General features: G+C 43.2%; 2 protein-coding genes across 2 annotated transcripts in view; one reads left to right on the top strand and one right to left on the bottom strand.

Annotated features, from left to right (window-relative positions):
- ACO1 (aconitase 1) overlaps positions 1–4,849 on the bottom strand; it is a 56,346-nt gene extending 51,497 nt beyond the window's left edge. Inside the window, exon 1 of the mRNA XM_058043865.1 lies at positions 4,520–4,849. The gene's annotated coding sequence lies outside the window, so the exon portion shown is untranslated. The remainder of the gene's footprint in view (positions 1–4,519) is intronic.
- The window catches only part of DGKQ (diacylglycerol kinase theta), an 88,534-nt gene continuing 75,566 nt past the window's right edge, over positions 4,541–17,508 (top strand). The window contains exons 1-2 of the mRNA XM_058044529.1: positions 4,541–4,677; positions 4,786–5,291. Of these exons, the coding sequence (XP_057900512.1) occupies positions 4,541–4,677; positions 4,786–5,291 (643 nt within the window). The remainder of the gene's footprint in view (positions 4,678–4,785; positions 5,292–17,508) is intronic.

Raw genomic sequence — 17,508 nt, 5'->3', positions numbered from 1 at the left:
ATAAGGAAAAAAACACTTCTAATAAGTTATCACATTTGTGAATGTGACAGCTCCAGTAATAATTCTTTACCTCACTTTTTTTCTACTGTCTAGGGCAGCAGGTGTGCTACACACATGAAATGGAAAGGGTGGCTAGCCTTCCACTGCTGCCACACTCCATGGCCACTGGCAGCAGATGTTTTGGCAGACTTCGCTGATGACAGCCCTTGGATGGTTTAGGTTGTTTTCACAGGTTATACAGACTGCTCAGAGATAAGATGAGAAATTAAAGCACAAAAAGTTTAGTTCTTTCCCCTGTGTTACAGCTTATAAGTATTTATCTGCAGAGTGAGTTGTCAAAAAATAGCCACAATCGCACAGTTATATCTAAACTACAAAAAGTACCATTCTGCAGTCTTCTGTCAAAGAAACCTTGTAACTACCTGCCCGGATAAGTGATTCAGTAATGTATGTAATTATTTGTTAATTGAATGCATTTTCACCTTTTTATAAAAAGAGTAATTGATTACTTCCTCAGGCTTTTGAAACAGTCAAATTCTGATACGATTATAAGGTAGTTCCCCAGATTGTAGGAAAGACATGTTCATGGGAGTTCCAGCTTTCCAAATCTTGGGCCTCTGACTCTTAAGAGGGGAAGAACTATTAGATCAATACAAAAGAAACACATTTAAAGAGGACAGGCTAGGTTGTAAAAAAGGCAGGACAGGTCAATGGAACTTAACCTGCCCCTCTGCTCGACTGCCTTTAGGGTAAAGAGGTTTCTCCTCAAATCCAGCCCAAACACCTAGTTTGAAGTTGCACCATTTGTCTCTTGTCCTTACAGCGTGCACGCCTGTAAAGAACCTTGGTCCTTCCTCATTAAAAACCTCTGTGTCAGTAGTACTGGGGTGCTAGGAGATCTCCTGGCAACTGTCTGGTCTTCAGGCAGAGTCCTGCTCCCTCAGCCTTCTCTGCACGGGATAAGTGCACCAACACCTAGCCACCCTCATGGTTCTCCACTGAACTTGCTCCAGCAGTTTGTCATGCTCTTCCTTTATGGAGGTCAAAGCTGAACGCAATAGTCTAATATTGTAGTGCTGGGGAGACAGTAATAATCCCTCCTCTCAGCTGACTAGCTGTGCTCCTGGACAGCACAGGATACTGTTGATCCTGCTGGCTGCCAGTGTGCACAGCTGGCTCATTGACAACCAAGACACCCAGGACCTCTTCTGCAGTGCTACCCTGCTGTCTGCTGTCAGAGAAGGTGTACAATGATGGTAACAATGATTGAAAGGAAAGCTGAGGTACTCAACAATTTCTTTTGCTGCAGTCTTCAATGGTAACCCCTCTTCCCACATCCCTTGAGTGGACAAACAGCAAGACAGGGACTGTGGGAGCACAGTCTTTCCCACTCTAAATAAAAATCAGGTTTGTGGCCACCTGAAGTACCTAAAAGTCTACAGGAGCCAAGGAGATGCATCCTAGAGTCCTGAGGCAACGAGCTGATGTAGGATGTAGTTGCCAAACCCCTCTCCATGACATTTGAAAAGTTGTGGCTGTCAGGTGAAACCCCAGGTGACTGGAAAAGGGAAAACATTGTACCCATCTTTTAAAAGGGTAGAAAGGAGGACCCCTGGAACAGCTGACCTGTGAGCATCACCTCTGTGCCTGGGAAGATCATGGAACAGATCCTGCTGGAAGTTGTGCTCAGGCACATGGAAGACAGGGAGGTGATTTGGGACAGCCAGCATGGCTTTACCAAGGGCAAGTCCTGCCTGGCCAGCCTGCAGGCCCTCTGTGATGGAGTGACTCCACTTGTGGACAAGGGAAAGGCAGCAGATGTCATTTATCAGGACTTTGACATGGCTCCCCACAACATCCTTCCCTCTAAAATGGAGAGAGATGGATTTGATGGGTGAACTGTTACATGAATAGGAAATTGCAGGCATCCAGAGGGTATGAGTTCCCTCTCATACCTCAACAGCTCAGAGTTCCAAAGGACATCAGTAACCAGCAACCAGTGGTATCCCTCAGGGTTTGTATTGGGACCATTGTTATTTCATAGATTAAGTGCACTCTCATCAAATTTGCAGGTGATGCCAGGCCAAATGCTGAGGCTGACATTCCTGAAAGACAGGATGCCAACCAGAAGCACCTGTACAAGCTCGAGAAGTGGGCCTATGGAAATGTCATGAGGATCAACAAGGCCAAGTTCACGGTGCTGCACCTGGGCCAGGACAACCCCCAGTATCAGGGGACAGGCTGGGCATGAGCAGATGGAGAGCAGCCCTGTGAGAAGGACTTGGGGGTGCTGGTGGGTGAGAGGCTGCACATGAGCCAGCCATGGGCACTCCCAGCCCAGAGAGCCAAACGTGTCCTGGGCTGCATCCAGAGCAGCGTGGGCAGCAGGGCAGGGAGGGGATTCTGCCCCTCTGCTCTGCTCTGGGGAGAGCCCACCTGGAACCTGCATCCAGCTCTCGGCTCCCAACACAGGGAGGACATGGAACTGCAGGAGTGAGTCCAGAGGAGGGACACCAAGATGATCAGAGGGATGGAGCATCTCTCCCACAAGGAAAGGCAGAGAGAATTGGGATTGTCCAGCCTGGAGAAGAGAAGGCACCTAAATGTAGACTTCCAGTACCAGAGAGGAGCTTACAAGAGAGCTCTAGAGACTTTAAAAAGAAAAAAAGGTGTGTATTGGCAGAAGGAGGAAATTACTTCAAACTGAAAGACAATAAGTTTAGATTGGATATTACAAAAAAAATTATATTCTGTGGGGGTAATGAGGCACTGGAAAAAGTCACCCAGAGATGCTGGGGATGCCCCAGCCCTGGCAGTGTTCATGATCAGGCTGAATGGGACTTTGAGCAAATTGGCCTAATGAAAGGTGTCCCTGCACACGGCAGAAGAGTTAGATGATCTTTAATGTTCCTTCCAACCCAAACCAACCCTTTGATTTTATGGTGGGATTCATTTCTTATATCTGTTCAGGGATTCATTTCTTATGTCTGTTCTGGTCCCTGTAGATGGCAATGCAATGTCTGCTCCCTCAGCTTGGTGTCATGTGTGAGCTTGACATCCCTTGACGATACTGCTCTCCGTCACCTTCCCATGATCTTGATAAACATGCTGAATGCCCAGGGCGCAGGAGAGACCGCTGTAACACTCCTCCCATTATGGGCCTCTAGGCAGAGCTCAAGTATGACCCATCAACCCCTACCTTCTGAGTTCAACCATCCAGCCTGTTTTTTACCCATCTCGTTGTCCACCCATGCGGAACCATAACGTTCCACTATGGATACAAGAATATTGTGGGAGACAAGTCATAAACCTTGCTGAAGTCAGGGATAGACTAGAGTCACCTCCTACACAGATTTACACATTTGCCATGGAAAGCAATCAAGTAGGTAGGGCATCATTGACCATTGTCAAATCCAATATTGGCCGTTCCTCTGTCTTCTTCCCCATGAACCCAGAAATGTGTTCCAAGAGGCCTTGTATTATGATTTTTAAGAAGACTGAGGCAAGGCTGAGTTTGTGGAAGATAGGACCCATCATTATGTGCTTTGGCTGATTCATTGCCTTCAGCAGGCACACATCTTCAAACACAGTGATTTCACACTGCTTCCCTCTTCCCTTTCCTCCTGTGTATCTGAGGCTTTGTACAGCCTCTGTGGTATCTTAGATGTTTTCTAAATCATGTTTGTATAAGCAATTAGAAGTATTTGAAAGCTTATGTATGCAACTACTCACTCTTTCTCCCACCATAAAAAGTCGTATTACACTTTCTTTGGTCTCTTAATTATTTATACTGTTTCTCCTTGAGAAGGTCAAATCCTTCTTATCTTAACTACTTTCATATTCACAACGCAGAAAGGAGACACACAGTAAGAGTAGTAGAAACTAGAAGTTGCGAACAAATTTTAGAACTTCACTGTTGGTCTACAGGACAAGGATTTATTACAGAAGAGGTTTACTACACCAGCTTATTACACCCTTCACCAAAATACAGATAAATCAGAACCAGGAACAAAAATTTAAACTACCCTTTGTTGCTTAATGGAAATACCTGGATGCTGTTTGGAACAGCTGAGTGGAGATTCCCAGCACAAAGCTGAGATCAAGACAAGTTGAGATACACAAAATCCAAAGTGATAGCCTCCTTTCTTGTCCCACCCTACTCCACCCATAATAAGTTACACAACATAATAAATCACAGAAACAGAGGCATTCCAGAGACTAGCATCATAGAAACATCCAGGTCTGTAAAGATTTTCCAAACTAGCAACAAGAAGGTTAACTGAACAAAGGACAAAAAAGCCCTGTGTTATGGAGGAGGGAGACTTGGCAGAACTCTTTATCTTTTCTCATGAAGTCAGAGATGTTGGGTGTAGAAAGCAAAACCTATGGCAAATCATTTTCTTCTGCTAATGCATCATCACATATCTTCCTGAGGTGGAGCTTTGTGTGCTCTAAAATGGTATGCCGAAAAGATAACAACACCTTCCAGATTAATGTGGCAAAACACTGGATGTCTTACCTCTGAGTCCAGAGAAGGACAATGAAGATGGCAAAGGGGCTGGAGAACAAGTCTTCCAAGGAGCGGCCGAGGGAGCTGTGGCTGCTCAGCCGGAGAAAAGGACGCTCAGGGGTGACATTATCAATCTCTACAGCTCCCAGAGAGGAGCGTGTGGCTAGGTGGGGACCGGCCTCTTCTCCGAGGCAGCTAGAGAGAGCAGAGAGAACCTATTCTCTAGCTGTGCCAAGGGAGATTTTGGATGGACGCTAGGCGGAGTTTCTCCACAGAACGCGCGGGCAGAGGCCGGGCCGGGCTGCCCGGGGAGCAGTCGGAGGACGCGCCGGGCCGGGCCGCCCAGAGGGGCGTTGGAAGACCGGCCAGGCCGGGCTGCCCCGGGAGCGGCCGGAGGCCGGGCCGGGCGCGGCGCTGAGGGCGCGGCCGGCAGGGGGCAGCGCGCACCGCCCGCCGGCGCTGCCGCGGCGCCGCCCCCGCCCGCCCCCGCCGCCGCCCCGGGGCGGAAGCGCGGGCGGCCGGGCGGGCGAGCGGCGGCCGGCGCGGAGCGCGCGGAGCGGGCGCCCGGCGGGAATGGCGGACGGGGCGCGCTCGCTGCGCGGCGGCGGCGGCGGCGGCGGCAGCCCGGCCTCCAGCCCGGTGCTGGGCGGGCGGGGCCGCACCGCGGCGGGGGGCAGCAGCCCGCCAGGCCACGCGTTCCGCAGGGTGACCCTGACCAAGCCCACCTTCTGCCACTACTGCACCGACTTCATCTGGGGGCTGGCCGGATACCAGTGCGAGGGTAAGGGGCTGCCGGGGCGGCGGCGGGCGTGCGGGACCTGCCGGGGACGCGACCGGGGCGAGGTGGGGGGAGAAAAAATTGCCTAAACCCACTGCTGATAAAAACTCTATTCATAATTAGTATCAACAAACTATAGTACTAAAATCTAATTTTAAAGTCTAGTGCAAAACCGCAGTACTAAAACGCAATACTGAAAGACATCAATAAAACCAGTGCATTCCATCACAAAAAGAAGTGTCTAAAGGTAGTAATCAAAATTCTAGTAATAGCCTAATTATAACAGTCGTAGATTGCAAAAATCAAGTCTGAAAACTAGAGTCGTCCTGAAATTTCTGTTCCTATTTTAAATTATATGAGTAACTAATAATAATAATAATAATTCCTAACAAAAATATTGTAAAACCGGAGATGTGTCGCTGCTCACTCGCGTATGGTGACACCGGTGTGTGCGGTGATCCAGCAGTGTCCCAGCCCATCCTGGGGCAGACACGCTGTGAGCCACCATGCACCCCAGCGAGCTCACGGTGGATCCGTCTCAGGGGCACCCTTACCTGCTGAAATGCCTGATCCCATGGGGAATCTGAGACCTGTGTGGAGTTTGAACCTTTTAAACCTTGGCTGACGCCAGGAAGGGGAGAAGGAATTGCTAGGTTTCCCTGCTGGACTACATGGCAGCTGAGGTTCTTGGAACGGATAAAAATTATAACTTGTTCTGATGCATCAAAATCCAGTGGTGTCATAGCAGAAAGAATGGATCTCTGTGTCCCTCTTTAAAGGAAAACAAACACACCACCACCAACAACAAAAAACCCAAACAAAACAGCACAAAGCATGATATCTTCATGAGCATATGCAGTCCAGCTGGCTTGGGTTGGAGCTCCCAGGCTGGGTCCAAAGAGTCAGGTTGTACAAGAGCCTCATTGTTTGGGTGGGTGTCAGACAAGGCTGTAGGTGTAGAACAAGTACCCTGCAGTTCTTGAAATAGCTCCTGCCTTTTGTCATTGCCAGGGGTAAAGAGAGTGCTGGATTAAGTTGGGTGGAAGTCATGTTCCTGTGTGGTGCAAAGCAAGTCTTGCAAGGGTGGTTTTATTTTTGCTTAGAAGTTTTCTGAGAGAAATGTTCTGTCTGTGTAGCATAAGGTCATTGCTTATCCTAATAAGCAGCAAAGCTCACATGATAATTTCTTTCATTGTGAAAATGCACAAAGCCAGTCATCTGTGTTCTCTTCGATCACTGACTTAAAAAATGGCAAATGTTTTGAGTCATAAAACTGGGCATTCAGGTGCCAGTTTGTCAGTTAAAGATTTGAATAGTTTTGGTAATGCTAACAGGTAATGCTTGCAAAACATTAAAATATGAGAATGTCTCACTTTTTTTCTTATCCACTCACATAAAACATACTTAAAGGTAGTGTATTCCTGCAAGTTGCATTTAGGATTTTTTCCTAGTTTTCCACTGTAGTTGGTGTTCTGGATCTTTTCTTCCCCTTTGGCTTTTCCAGCTGAATTCTGGATAAGCATCTTTAGCATCACTTTCTAATGACCATGTGCTGAAGGGGCACTTCCAAGCTGCATGGTTAAAATAACTCTTTTAAAACTACATCTGAAAATTCTACCCAAAATAAGTCACCTCCGTGGGGGGTAATACAAGACAGGGGAAATAATCTCAGTTTCCATTAGCTCTAATGTTCTCTGCTCAGAGTGTGCAGGAAAACCCTGTAATGGCACCTGGCACATCAGTCTCCACTGGGTGAAGAATAAGAATTGGTTTTTTTTTGTTTGCTTGGATTTTTTTGTTTGTTTTTTGTCCTTTCATCTGTTTTCAACCAGCTATGCTTAGAGTCGTGATTGTCTTTCCAACAACTTGCTGCTAAACAACAAACCTCAAAACCACCTGATGGATCATTTGCTCATGTGTCTGCTGTTGTCAAGTTCCAAGTTATTTAATAATGCTAATATGATTTCTTAAATTCCATTTAACTGTTACCTCCTTGTCACATTTACTTTAGCTAATGGAGTTTGATCACTGCACTTTAGAAAGTGATAGAAGGAGTGCCAGGCTGTTAAAACAAAAAAGTAACCCACCCAGCTATTAGAGAAGGAACTGTTTTCTGTAGACTTCAAAAACATGGTAGATGATTGCTACCTCGTTTTTTTTTCTCTGCAGAGAGTCTGGGTTTGCAGGTGTAATTGCAGCTGTCTTTGGACTCGGTTTGATGAACCACCCACAGGCTTATGAAGCCATCAAAGGGCCTTTTTCTAAGTAGATTTGCAGTGGTTGCTCTTCCAGATCTGTAGGTTCAGATGTTCAGTCTCCTGATGCTGTTTGTGTTGACATTCCCTGAAGCTGGTTATTACCAAAACAGAAACCTTCCAATCTTTGAAGGGAGCTAAACATGCTCATACTGTGACTCCTCCAGTTATTGAAAGGAAAGGGTAAAAAAAAAAAAAAAAAGAAGAAACATACCAAAAAATCTCACCTCTTATCTGTCATTAGTTTGAGTAGCTGTATGGCCTAAAACACCTGGATTTTTGTTTTAATTGTGATTGAACTTTAGACTCTTGGAGAATGGCAACTTCTATGTGTGAATGATAAAATTTGTAGGATTTTTCTGTTAACTTATCAACTACTCAGTAGACTGGCACATCCCCATGTGGCTTACGTAGCTGTGTAGCAAAAGTACAGGAAAACAGAATGAATTCTCAAAACATTCTCTTAGTGGAAGCCAAGATGGTCCTTAGGTTTTTTGTGTGAATTCCAAAAGGTTTATGGAGGAGATGCTCTGATGCTCTCCCTAAAAGGCATAAAGTGCCCTGGATCTATTCTGACTGTTTAAAAGATACTGTTTCCCACTCCAGTATGGGGGCCAGACCACTGTCACCAGCACTTTGTGTGGGCTTGAAAGTACTCCAGGGGAGAATTGCAGCTCTCTTACTTAGACAGGCAAGATATTTTTACACGTGAATTTTATAGGGAATGCAATACTCTTCCTATATGGAATAGGTGTCCAGTTGGATCTGAAGATGTCATGTATTAAGCTTTTGTGCACATGTTTATGTAATATCAGTCAACCAGGCTTGCATCTGTGGTTTATTCACATGTCCTCTCCACCCTGACAAATCTGTTTTCTGTAAATCTTTTGTAAAGAACGGTTTTTCTTACCACTTTGCTATTTGTAGCTGTGACTTCCTTTGATAAGTAAGTGTATGTGTGACAGAATAAGTGAAGCTTGAGTTGTAGCATGGAAAAACTTCTCTCTTATATTGCTCTTGCTTTTCCTAATCATGGTCATTTCAGGTTTGAGTGGGTTTAAATTTCCTCAGGCTTGCCAAAGAAGAGGCAGTGTAAATGACTGAGGTTTTGTGCATGTGTGTACGCATCTTAAAAATGATAAATACTAGATAGATGAGGCCTGTATAAGAATTGCAAAGAGAGCTCTTATTGGTAGTTCACAGTAGGACCAATTTCATACACTAAAAGATAGCTAGCAGATATTTTATACTGGAGTTTGGGATTAGTTTCAGCCACCAAGAGATACATTTATTTTCACAGTGCTTTTATTTTACATAAAACACTTCAAGAAAAAAAACCAAGTTGGACGAATTGTGGATCTGTACACTTTTGGGGGCTACAATAATTTCCAGTTCAATAAAACTTTATAATGCAAACTCAGTTTGGTTTACTTTGGCCAAGGACAAAATGTAGGGGATTTAAGTAATAAGCAAGTTTGATTGAAAATTTATAGTTGTTTAACCATTTTAGGTTTTTTATATCTATGTATTTCATTAGAATATTTATGGGAAGCTGCAGTGGTGGACGTCTGTATATGTATTTGAGCAGATAGGGCACCTGTCTAGATACGAAGGCTCTAAGTCAAATAACATTTTGGGGAAACAACATCTTTATTTTCTGGTTTTGTTTTGGGGGGAGGAGTTGAAGGGATTTGCGGGGTGGGGAGGGGTGGGTTAAATTTTTTTTTTAGGCTTCTAAGCAGACCATCTAAACTTATTCCAAGATGTATAAAGCTTTTTTTCTCGTAATCTGATTTAGATGTTGGCTGACAACACCACAGCTTTTCCAGAATAAAATGTAAACGATGGATCTGAGTTATATTTATGACATAAATCTCAGATTTGGCAAGACAGCCAGAAAGCTGCTGTAATTTATATGGGCATGTCCCAGATAAGGACAAGCCGTGTTGTTCCTTGTTGATTTAGGAGAGCTTGGAGATGTTCAGACAGCATTTGCAGCAGTCTTCAGATGCATATTTTGGACAAATTCTGTATGCAGTCTATTAAATTTAAAGGCTGTTCTAAGAAAATAGAGTCAAATAGGGAAGGTGTGTTAAAGCTGGGAGTTTGTTGCTATATGGAAGCAGTAGCAGGGAATAAGGGTACAAGGAGCAGTCTCCTTGGACTCTCATCCTTTCCAGCTCTGTTGTTGAGATAGGCACGTGAAACATCCTTGACCCTACAGTTTTCATTCAGGTCTGTTTTGAAGGAAGTGAGTGATCTATGAGATTCCCCCAAGAGTCTTAATGCTTGCAGTTCAAAAGGAAAAACATATTCTTCCTTCTTGTGATGAGCTTTGCTTGCTTTTGGTGCGTTACCACAATACAATTTTGCTTCTATCCTCCAATCAGTTTGTGTTTTCAAGACTTTGCTGCCTTTGTTCTTCAGTGGTTTTCTTGCCAGTCGTGGGGCCTTTCTGTGAACAAGATGTTGGGTGCTGAGATATTTGAGTGAATGTGACTTTGCTGCATTTGAAACTTAGATGGAGCAAACAAAGACAGTCAAAAAGGAAAACAAAACAAAACAAAACCACACACATATCCAAGTAATTCCACAAAATAAAACGTTACACAGAAACTAGGCTCAGTTCAGTTGATATACATGTTGAGAAAAATGTTTGGAGCATTGACTGACACATTGAAAAATGCAATTCACTGGTCTGTATTTGAAGGATAATCCATTTTAAACTGAAGAGACTTCATGCTTTTCTTTTCCCTGCCTCCTTCTGACAGTGCCTCAGAGGAAAATATCACTGTCACCATCAGTGATGCAGAGAAAAGGACAGGGTGCTTGGTGAGAATGCACACAGCTTTTGTAGCTGGAAGCTATAGTTTGTGTTGATAGCATTAGCTCAGATTTCAGTCCAGAAACTCAATTAGGTAGTAAATAACTTACTGCAGAAAGTGCTAAAGCTTGTAATCCAATACCAAGCCTTGCACAGCACTTTCATATATCATCTGTGTTACTGCCTCAGTCTGATTCGTTAAGCAGTGACAAAAGCAACAAAATTTTTCAGTCTTTCTCTGGTAAAGTTCACACAGACCATAGTTCCTGCAGTCCTGTGCTAAGGGTCTAAAAATTACTTTACAGCAGGGACACCGCTATGGGCATTAATTACTTTTTTTGAATTGTAACTCAAGGTGGGGCCTCCTGCGTTTACTGCCAGGGGGAATGGCATGCAAGGTGCTTAGTTTTTTTTCACCTGTGGTCAGTTTGTAACAAATATTTTTGATTCACCCACCAGTACCACCCATACTTGGAATTATAAATTCAAGAATAATGATTTTTTTCCTTTTTTTTTACTTTTTTTTTTTTTTTTTTTTAGTGAGTTCCCTCTGGTCATGGTGCCTTTGCTGGCCTGTTTCTCCTTTTTTGATTCCATGCTGTTTACAACTTGTCCATAATATTGCTTTGTTTCTTAGTATCCATAGAAAGGTGGTTCTCTTCCTGATTTTGGGGCATCCTTCTCAGGTGGCAGCTCTGAATTCTCATTGAGCCATGCTGTCCCTGGACGACCTTTACTTTTTGGTTATGTCACTTGTTTCTTGCAGAGGTGTTTCTAACTCTGTCTTTCATTAGCTCAAACTGACTTCCTTCTGGGCTTGTTGGTCAATTAGATCCATCCTGAGCTGGCTCTTGAAAGTACCTGTGGTGAAACTGCTTTTGCAACTCTTAAAGAAAGCAGGTGACTAAGTTACTTGAATATGTTTAATTTGACTCAGCTCCAGTGGGGAAAGAGCAGATTGTGTTTCTACACATTGTGTTTCATACACGTTTCTAGAGGATTAAACAATACATGCTGATCAGCTCCTGCTCTTTTTGCATTTTCCCCCTCTGCAGCCTTTTTAATTAATGGTAACTTTCAATCTGAGAGGTCTGTTAGGAAACACTCCCAAGCAGAGAGTGAAACCTAAGGTGTGTATATCACAGTGTGATAAGGAGCATGTTGGAAGCACACTTCTTTTTTTTTTTTTTTTTTTTTTTTTTTTTTTGTGGTACCACAGTATTCTTCCTTATTGTTGCCTGCTGTTGTCTCACTTGTGGAAGTTTGTTATTCAGTAGAGTACAGTCAACCCCTCATTTCACTTCCTGTTCTTATTTAAGCATTTTTATTTGCTTGGCTCTAGAGGAATGGGGGTGGGGCTATGTGTATATTCATGCCTATTTATTCACATATATTTATGTGACTTTGTTGCTTTCTTTACTATTTAAGATTGAATATCAATGGATTATTACCAGTGAGTTATTACCAGTGAATATTACCATTACTTGGAAATATGTTTAGGATTATTAATGTGATGTCCTGGTATCACCTCCTTGGCTTCTTTTTAAATACCAGGTGTATGATATAATTGTATGGCCCTTACTATTGTAAAAATATCATTTTGTAAGATCTAAAACAACGAAAAGAATAAACAATGCTGTATTTGACCACAATTTAATCCGTGCTTGAAGGTTTTCCATACACAATACTGCTAGAGACATTCTGAATATTTAGCTAAACTGATTTTCTGGTAAGACATTATTGAATTATTGAATAATTTGAATTCTAGGGGTTAAAATAAGAGCACTGTGTTGTTCTGGAGGGTAGTATTAGGTTATGGTGGCTAGGAAATACGACATCCAGTTTAAGTGCAAGAATGCATAGAAAAAAAATCTCAGTTCCTCATTGCTTTTCTTTCTGCTTGGCAGCTTGTGTCACCTATTAGTGTCTTGGTTTGTCATGATATAATTCAGGAAATTAGTCTTTCCTTTTTATGCAATACTTTCTCTGCAGAATGTGAAAATAATAACCGGTACACCTTGTTAACCAGAACATAAGAAATAATTCACTAACCAGTTTCTTAAGTGATTCAAGCAAAAATACTTCCTCAGTGCTGAAACCATGATGTGGTTAGGATCTTTGCCTGGAATCATCATAAATACAAGGAAATGGGTAGGATTCCCCTAAGCATGAAGATGGTGTGAGGGAAGTCTCTGAACATAAAGTGAAAAAACTGATTGCATTTGAGACTGTGAATGCTTTATTTCAGAATAAAAAAGGCTTTTTGTGAGATGACAGATTTTTTCAGAATCTAGTTAGGATGGCAGAGTGTAACTCATCACACATACAAATTTGCATTGAAAACTGACTAGGACTAGCAATCCTGGCATATATCTGCTATAAAAAGTATCCCTTAAAATTAAAACAAATATGTGGGCTGAGCACCAGCCTAGGAGAAGCTGCTTTTTCACATTCAACCTCTTGTCAGAACAGTATTGATACAGTGTACTGGAAAAGCTGATTTAAAAATCTTTGGATATTCACAAATATGCGCATGATTTAAAACTCCCAAGACACTTGCGGAGGTTGCTGCCCAGGTTTTGGGTGGATGCTGTGATGTCCCGGTGCGTGGTGCGGCGCTGGAGCAGCTGTGCCTGCGGGCTGTGAGCAGGGTCTGCCCTCGCTGCTGACAGCTGCCCGGGGTGGCACAGCCGCCCTGCCAAAAAGGAGTCACAATCTCTTTGTCCTAGAAAATGGTTTTTCGATTCCAGTTGTGTTTGATGCTCCAACTCTCTGTCTGGATGCTGGGCAGACTTAATTCTGTTAACAGAAGATGCTGAGTGAGAAACCGAACACGTGATCCAAGATGAGGAGGTGTGAAAGAAGAGATGTAACCTTAAACAAGAACTTGATAGATTCCTGTTTCAATTTCTGTGCAGAAATCAAGTACAGACTTACAGGCTTATATTTTCTCTTGTGAAGAAGTTAACTAACAGCAGCTGGGACTTCTGGTTGCCAAATCCTTTTTTAAAAAATAGGCTAAAGTAGAAGGTAAAAATACTAGCGTGTTAAAAATACTTTCAAAACAGCCAAATATAATTGTGTCCATTTTAGTTTTGACCTCTGTTATTCTGTTCCTATTATATTTCTTTCCAGAATAACTCCTGTTTGGCAAATGCATAAAGATTTCTTGACATTATTGTATTTTTCATTCAAGCAGTTTTTCTTCAGGTGAACCAAATAGATTATTTAAAACCAAATCCATAAGATAATGGAGATATATTACATTTTTTTGATTTTTCTTTCTTACGTTTACTTTTCCTTAGCTCAGTGTAACTTTTTTCTTAATTATGATGTCCTGGGAAACTTTAAGAACCTTTCAGTGTGTGTTGATAATTCATGTGCATAAATTAATAGCTGATTATGCTACATAGTAAATTAAGATCAAGTGCTACAAGAACTTTCTCTGTCTGATCAATTGAGAAGACCACACCAAACGACACTAAAATGCAATTAATATATGAGCCTTGATATAATTTGGTCCCTCTTTGGGAAAGATTTATGTCTTTTCAGAGAGAGAATTTGAGGTTTAGTGTTTACGGACAGAGTTACTATATTTTTTGAAGTTCTGGTGTACTCATCAGTGGTATATATAATTTGTACTGCAGGTTTCTTTTGTCCATATAGATGTAAACACTCATCTTCTATGAATTTTGTATGATCTTAGATACATGAAAGACTGTTGCTTTAATTCAGGAGGAATATAGTCGTCAATCTCATCAGTGACTCAAACCTAAGTGCTGGAACTAAAATGCTCACACTTTCTTAAAAAGAATCTTACAAAAATACTTTAGGTGAATGAAACGAAGAATCAGGATTTTTAAAAAAATCGCGAGATCAGCACTTTCAATTTGCCTTTTGGAAATAGTGCCTGGTGAGTGTTTTGTTTTCCTGATTTCACCACTGCATGAATCATTTGCCTTTAGTTTCCTGACCATGTCAGTAGCTTTGTAGTAACCACGCTGGAGAAAATACTGAATGTACCTACCCAGCTGGCACAGGATTCTGTTTCTTTGCTTTCTGCATTTTTCCTCTCCATTTTTTCCAGGTCTGAGTATTTTTCACTCAAATCCTGTTGTTTTATATACTTCTGAGTGTGATGCAATTGGAAATGAAGCCCTATAGGAATGACAAGTAAAGGTTGCCTTGGCCGCTCTGGGGTATCTCAGTTTTTTCCTTGTTCTGTGTTGCTGGAAAGTATTGAGATGCCTTAGAAAATCCAGAGATCACCAAAATTAAATGTGGAAGAAAATTTATTATGGGTTTATGTCGATTAATAATGGGACCTACATTTTAAATGTATCCAACTTTCCTTGAAAAATTGTAACTGTGCTGTGGAGGTTTGTGGGTGCTACTGCAAGTAAGCTTAGCAGTGATTTTTCTTCTAGTATCTTCAGGATTTTTTATTATATATTTATGTTCTGTGTTCAGTTTTTAAGCAGCAGAAGAGGGATTGCAAACCTTCTGTCTGCTGGTTATATCACTGAGTGGAAAAGATTGCGTTTATGTGAAATGCTGCCTGGGTCCACACATAGCGTCTTATGTGTGTTTTGGAGGGAATTCTCGGTTTCCCCCACTGCTAAGAGCGTAGAGCTAACTCACTGAGTTCCTGTGTGCACGGGATACACGTGGGGCTCACTCCGTGTGTCCCTGGTGATATGCCCCATAGGTGCATATCAGTGCATATCACCAGTTCGGTGTGTATTACAGCTGTCTGCAGCCTGTAGTGTGGAGAATGTCTCCAAGTCTTTGGGCGCTGTGAGTGTCCAGGCAGCTGTGTCAATATGACATTTTTCTGCCAAAATTCCGTCACAGCTTATGAAATCCTACTGTGCATTAAGTTCAGCTAAGATCCACCCTGTTTATTTCAGTGTAACTCAGATTCTTCTTTTTCAAAGTTGGAGATGTGCTACTGTTATTTCCCTTTTATGTGTGCGGAGGCATTTCAGTGTAGGTATGTCTAATGTAGCAGAAGCGATAACCGGACTGTTTTTGCACAGGACACGTCCGTGTTGTTGTTGAGGAGGATGACCCTGACATGGCAGTGTGTGGATTGATTTGTGCTGTGCTGGGTAACAAGTGCCAGTGGTGCAGGAGGCCACATGTGTGAGGGCTGGAACCTTGCAGTGTTCGTGCAGGCTGCCTAGCCGTGATCACCTCGTGAAGTCAGCAAGTCTAAGGGCCAGGTGCTGCAACTGGCAGGTCGCAATCCCAGGCACAAGTACAGACTGGGAGAAGAAGTAATTTCACAGCAGCCCTGTGGTGAAGGACTTGAAGTTGTGATGGATGAAAAGCTGGACTCGAGGTGGCAATACCAGAATCAAGCACATCCTGGGCTTCATCCAAAGCAGTGTGGCCAGCAGGTCAAGGTAGGTGATTCTGTTCCTTACTCTGCCCCTGTGAGACTCCACCTGGAACACCGCATACAGCTTGGGATCCTCAGCACAAGAAAGACATGGACCTTTTAAAGTGTGTCCAGAGGAAGGTGGTGAAGATGATTGGAAGGATGGAGTACCTCTGCAATAAAGACAGACTGAGAGCTGGGGTTGTTCAGCCTGGAGAAGAGAAGGCTTTCAGTACCTTAAGCGGAGGTTATAAAAAAGGAGGAAGAGGGACTTTTTATATGGGCAGATAGTGACAGGAAAGGAGATAATGATTTTGAACTGAAATAGAGCATCTTTAGATTAGATGTTAGGAAGAATTTCTTTGCCCAGAGGCTGAAACAGGTGGCACAGAGAATACCTCATTCCTGAAGATGTACAAGGCCAGGTTGAATGGTCTGGTGAGCAGCCTGGTGTGGGGAATGGCAGTATAAGTTGAAACTACACGTTCTTCAAGGTCCCCTTCGGCACTAACAATTCCATGATTCTGTGATGAAGTTTTTGTTGCGAGGATGCTTGCAGTAAATGTCAAATGGTTTTAGTGTATTTTCCTTTAAATTGAGGGCTGGATCAGTCTTTGCTGTAATTTTTGTTGTCCTGTTCTGAATGCTGTAAGCTGTAGCTCTTTGTTTTGACCAGTAGCTGTAAGTCAGCTGGACAGCGCTGATAAACAATTGACAAAGTTTCTCTTTGTAAGGCATCACCCTGAAAACAGTGACTTGGCGAGGCTGTTGCAGACAACAGCTGCAGGGAGGTAAGCATTTATGACGCTGGTGTGCATGCCCTGCAGTAGGTGGTTCTGTGGTCCAGCTGGATCTTCCTTGTTCTTCTGGTTTTAACCATTTCATGTTTCTCTGCCCCTCCTGTCTAGTTTCATCTACACGTGCTGCCAAGCTGGCCCATCTCTGCTCCAGCCCCTGGGCTTCAGTTGGTTGCACGGGCAGTCTGCAGCAAAAGATATGAGGCACCAGCTTAAGACAGAGCCAGGAGAAATTTCTGATTGCTAAATGGTCTTCAAGAGTCTTTTAGTGGTATCTGGTACTTGATTTTCTTATCACCATTGCATCTTGCTGAAACCAGGAGTTGGGTGTCATTGGAGGACCTTCTTCTTTGAAGGTTGTTGGGATGTATGGCCTTTCACTGCGTGTGCAGGGAGTGCAATCAGAGGTTTTTCTGTCAGCCTTCAAACCAGCTTGACCCTTTCTAGCTGTGTAAAGGCTGCAGTCTGGAAAACCTGGAAAAAAGCCACAACTGTGTTACATGGTCTTGCATCTGGCTTGTGTGGGCAACCTTCATCCTTCTGCCTGTACAGAAGAGCTGCTCAAGTACTTAATTGTTTGCCCTCGGACAGATTTCTGTGGTTCAGAGAAAATTTCTTTTCAGGCTCCTGTCTTCAGCATCCCTGAAGACTGCTGATAGCCAGTGTGGTTGGGAGCCTGCTGGGAGAAGAGTCACAGCCTGTGGTCTATTGCTGTTATCTTGTTGGTGGCAAGAACTGTGTCCCTCCAGGCTCCCTGTGCAGCTTCACATTGTTAGTGGGAGACCTCTTCCCCTGAAGGACCTCTTTCTCTTAGAATTGTCAGGAGATGTTTTGCTGAACTCTCTCCCCTGATGTAGCCCTCTTGGGGATTTTTTGTTTTCTATCAGTGAGCCAGCACCTTGTCCCATGGCACTGTCCTGTCTCTGGCCTAATCTTCAAGAAAAGAGAAGGTGTTAGTGCT

Source organism: Melospiza georgiana, chromosome Z (genome assembly GCF_028018845.1).
Source record: "Melospiza georgiana isolate bMelGeo1 chromosome Z, bMelGeo1.pri, whole genome shotgun sequence".
In the NCBI taxonomy this organism is placed as follows: domain Eukaryota; kingdom Metazoa; phylum Chordata; class Aves; order Passeriformes; family Passerellidae; genus Melospiza; species Melospiza georgiana.
This window is presented reverse-complemented; position numbering and strand designations above follow the sequence as displayed.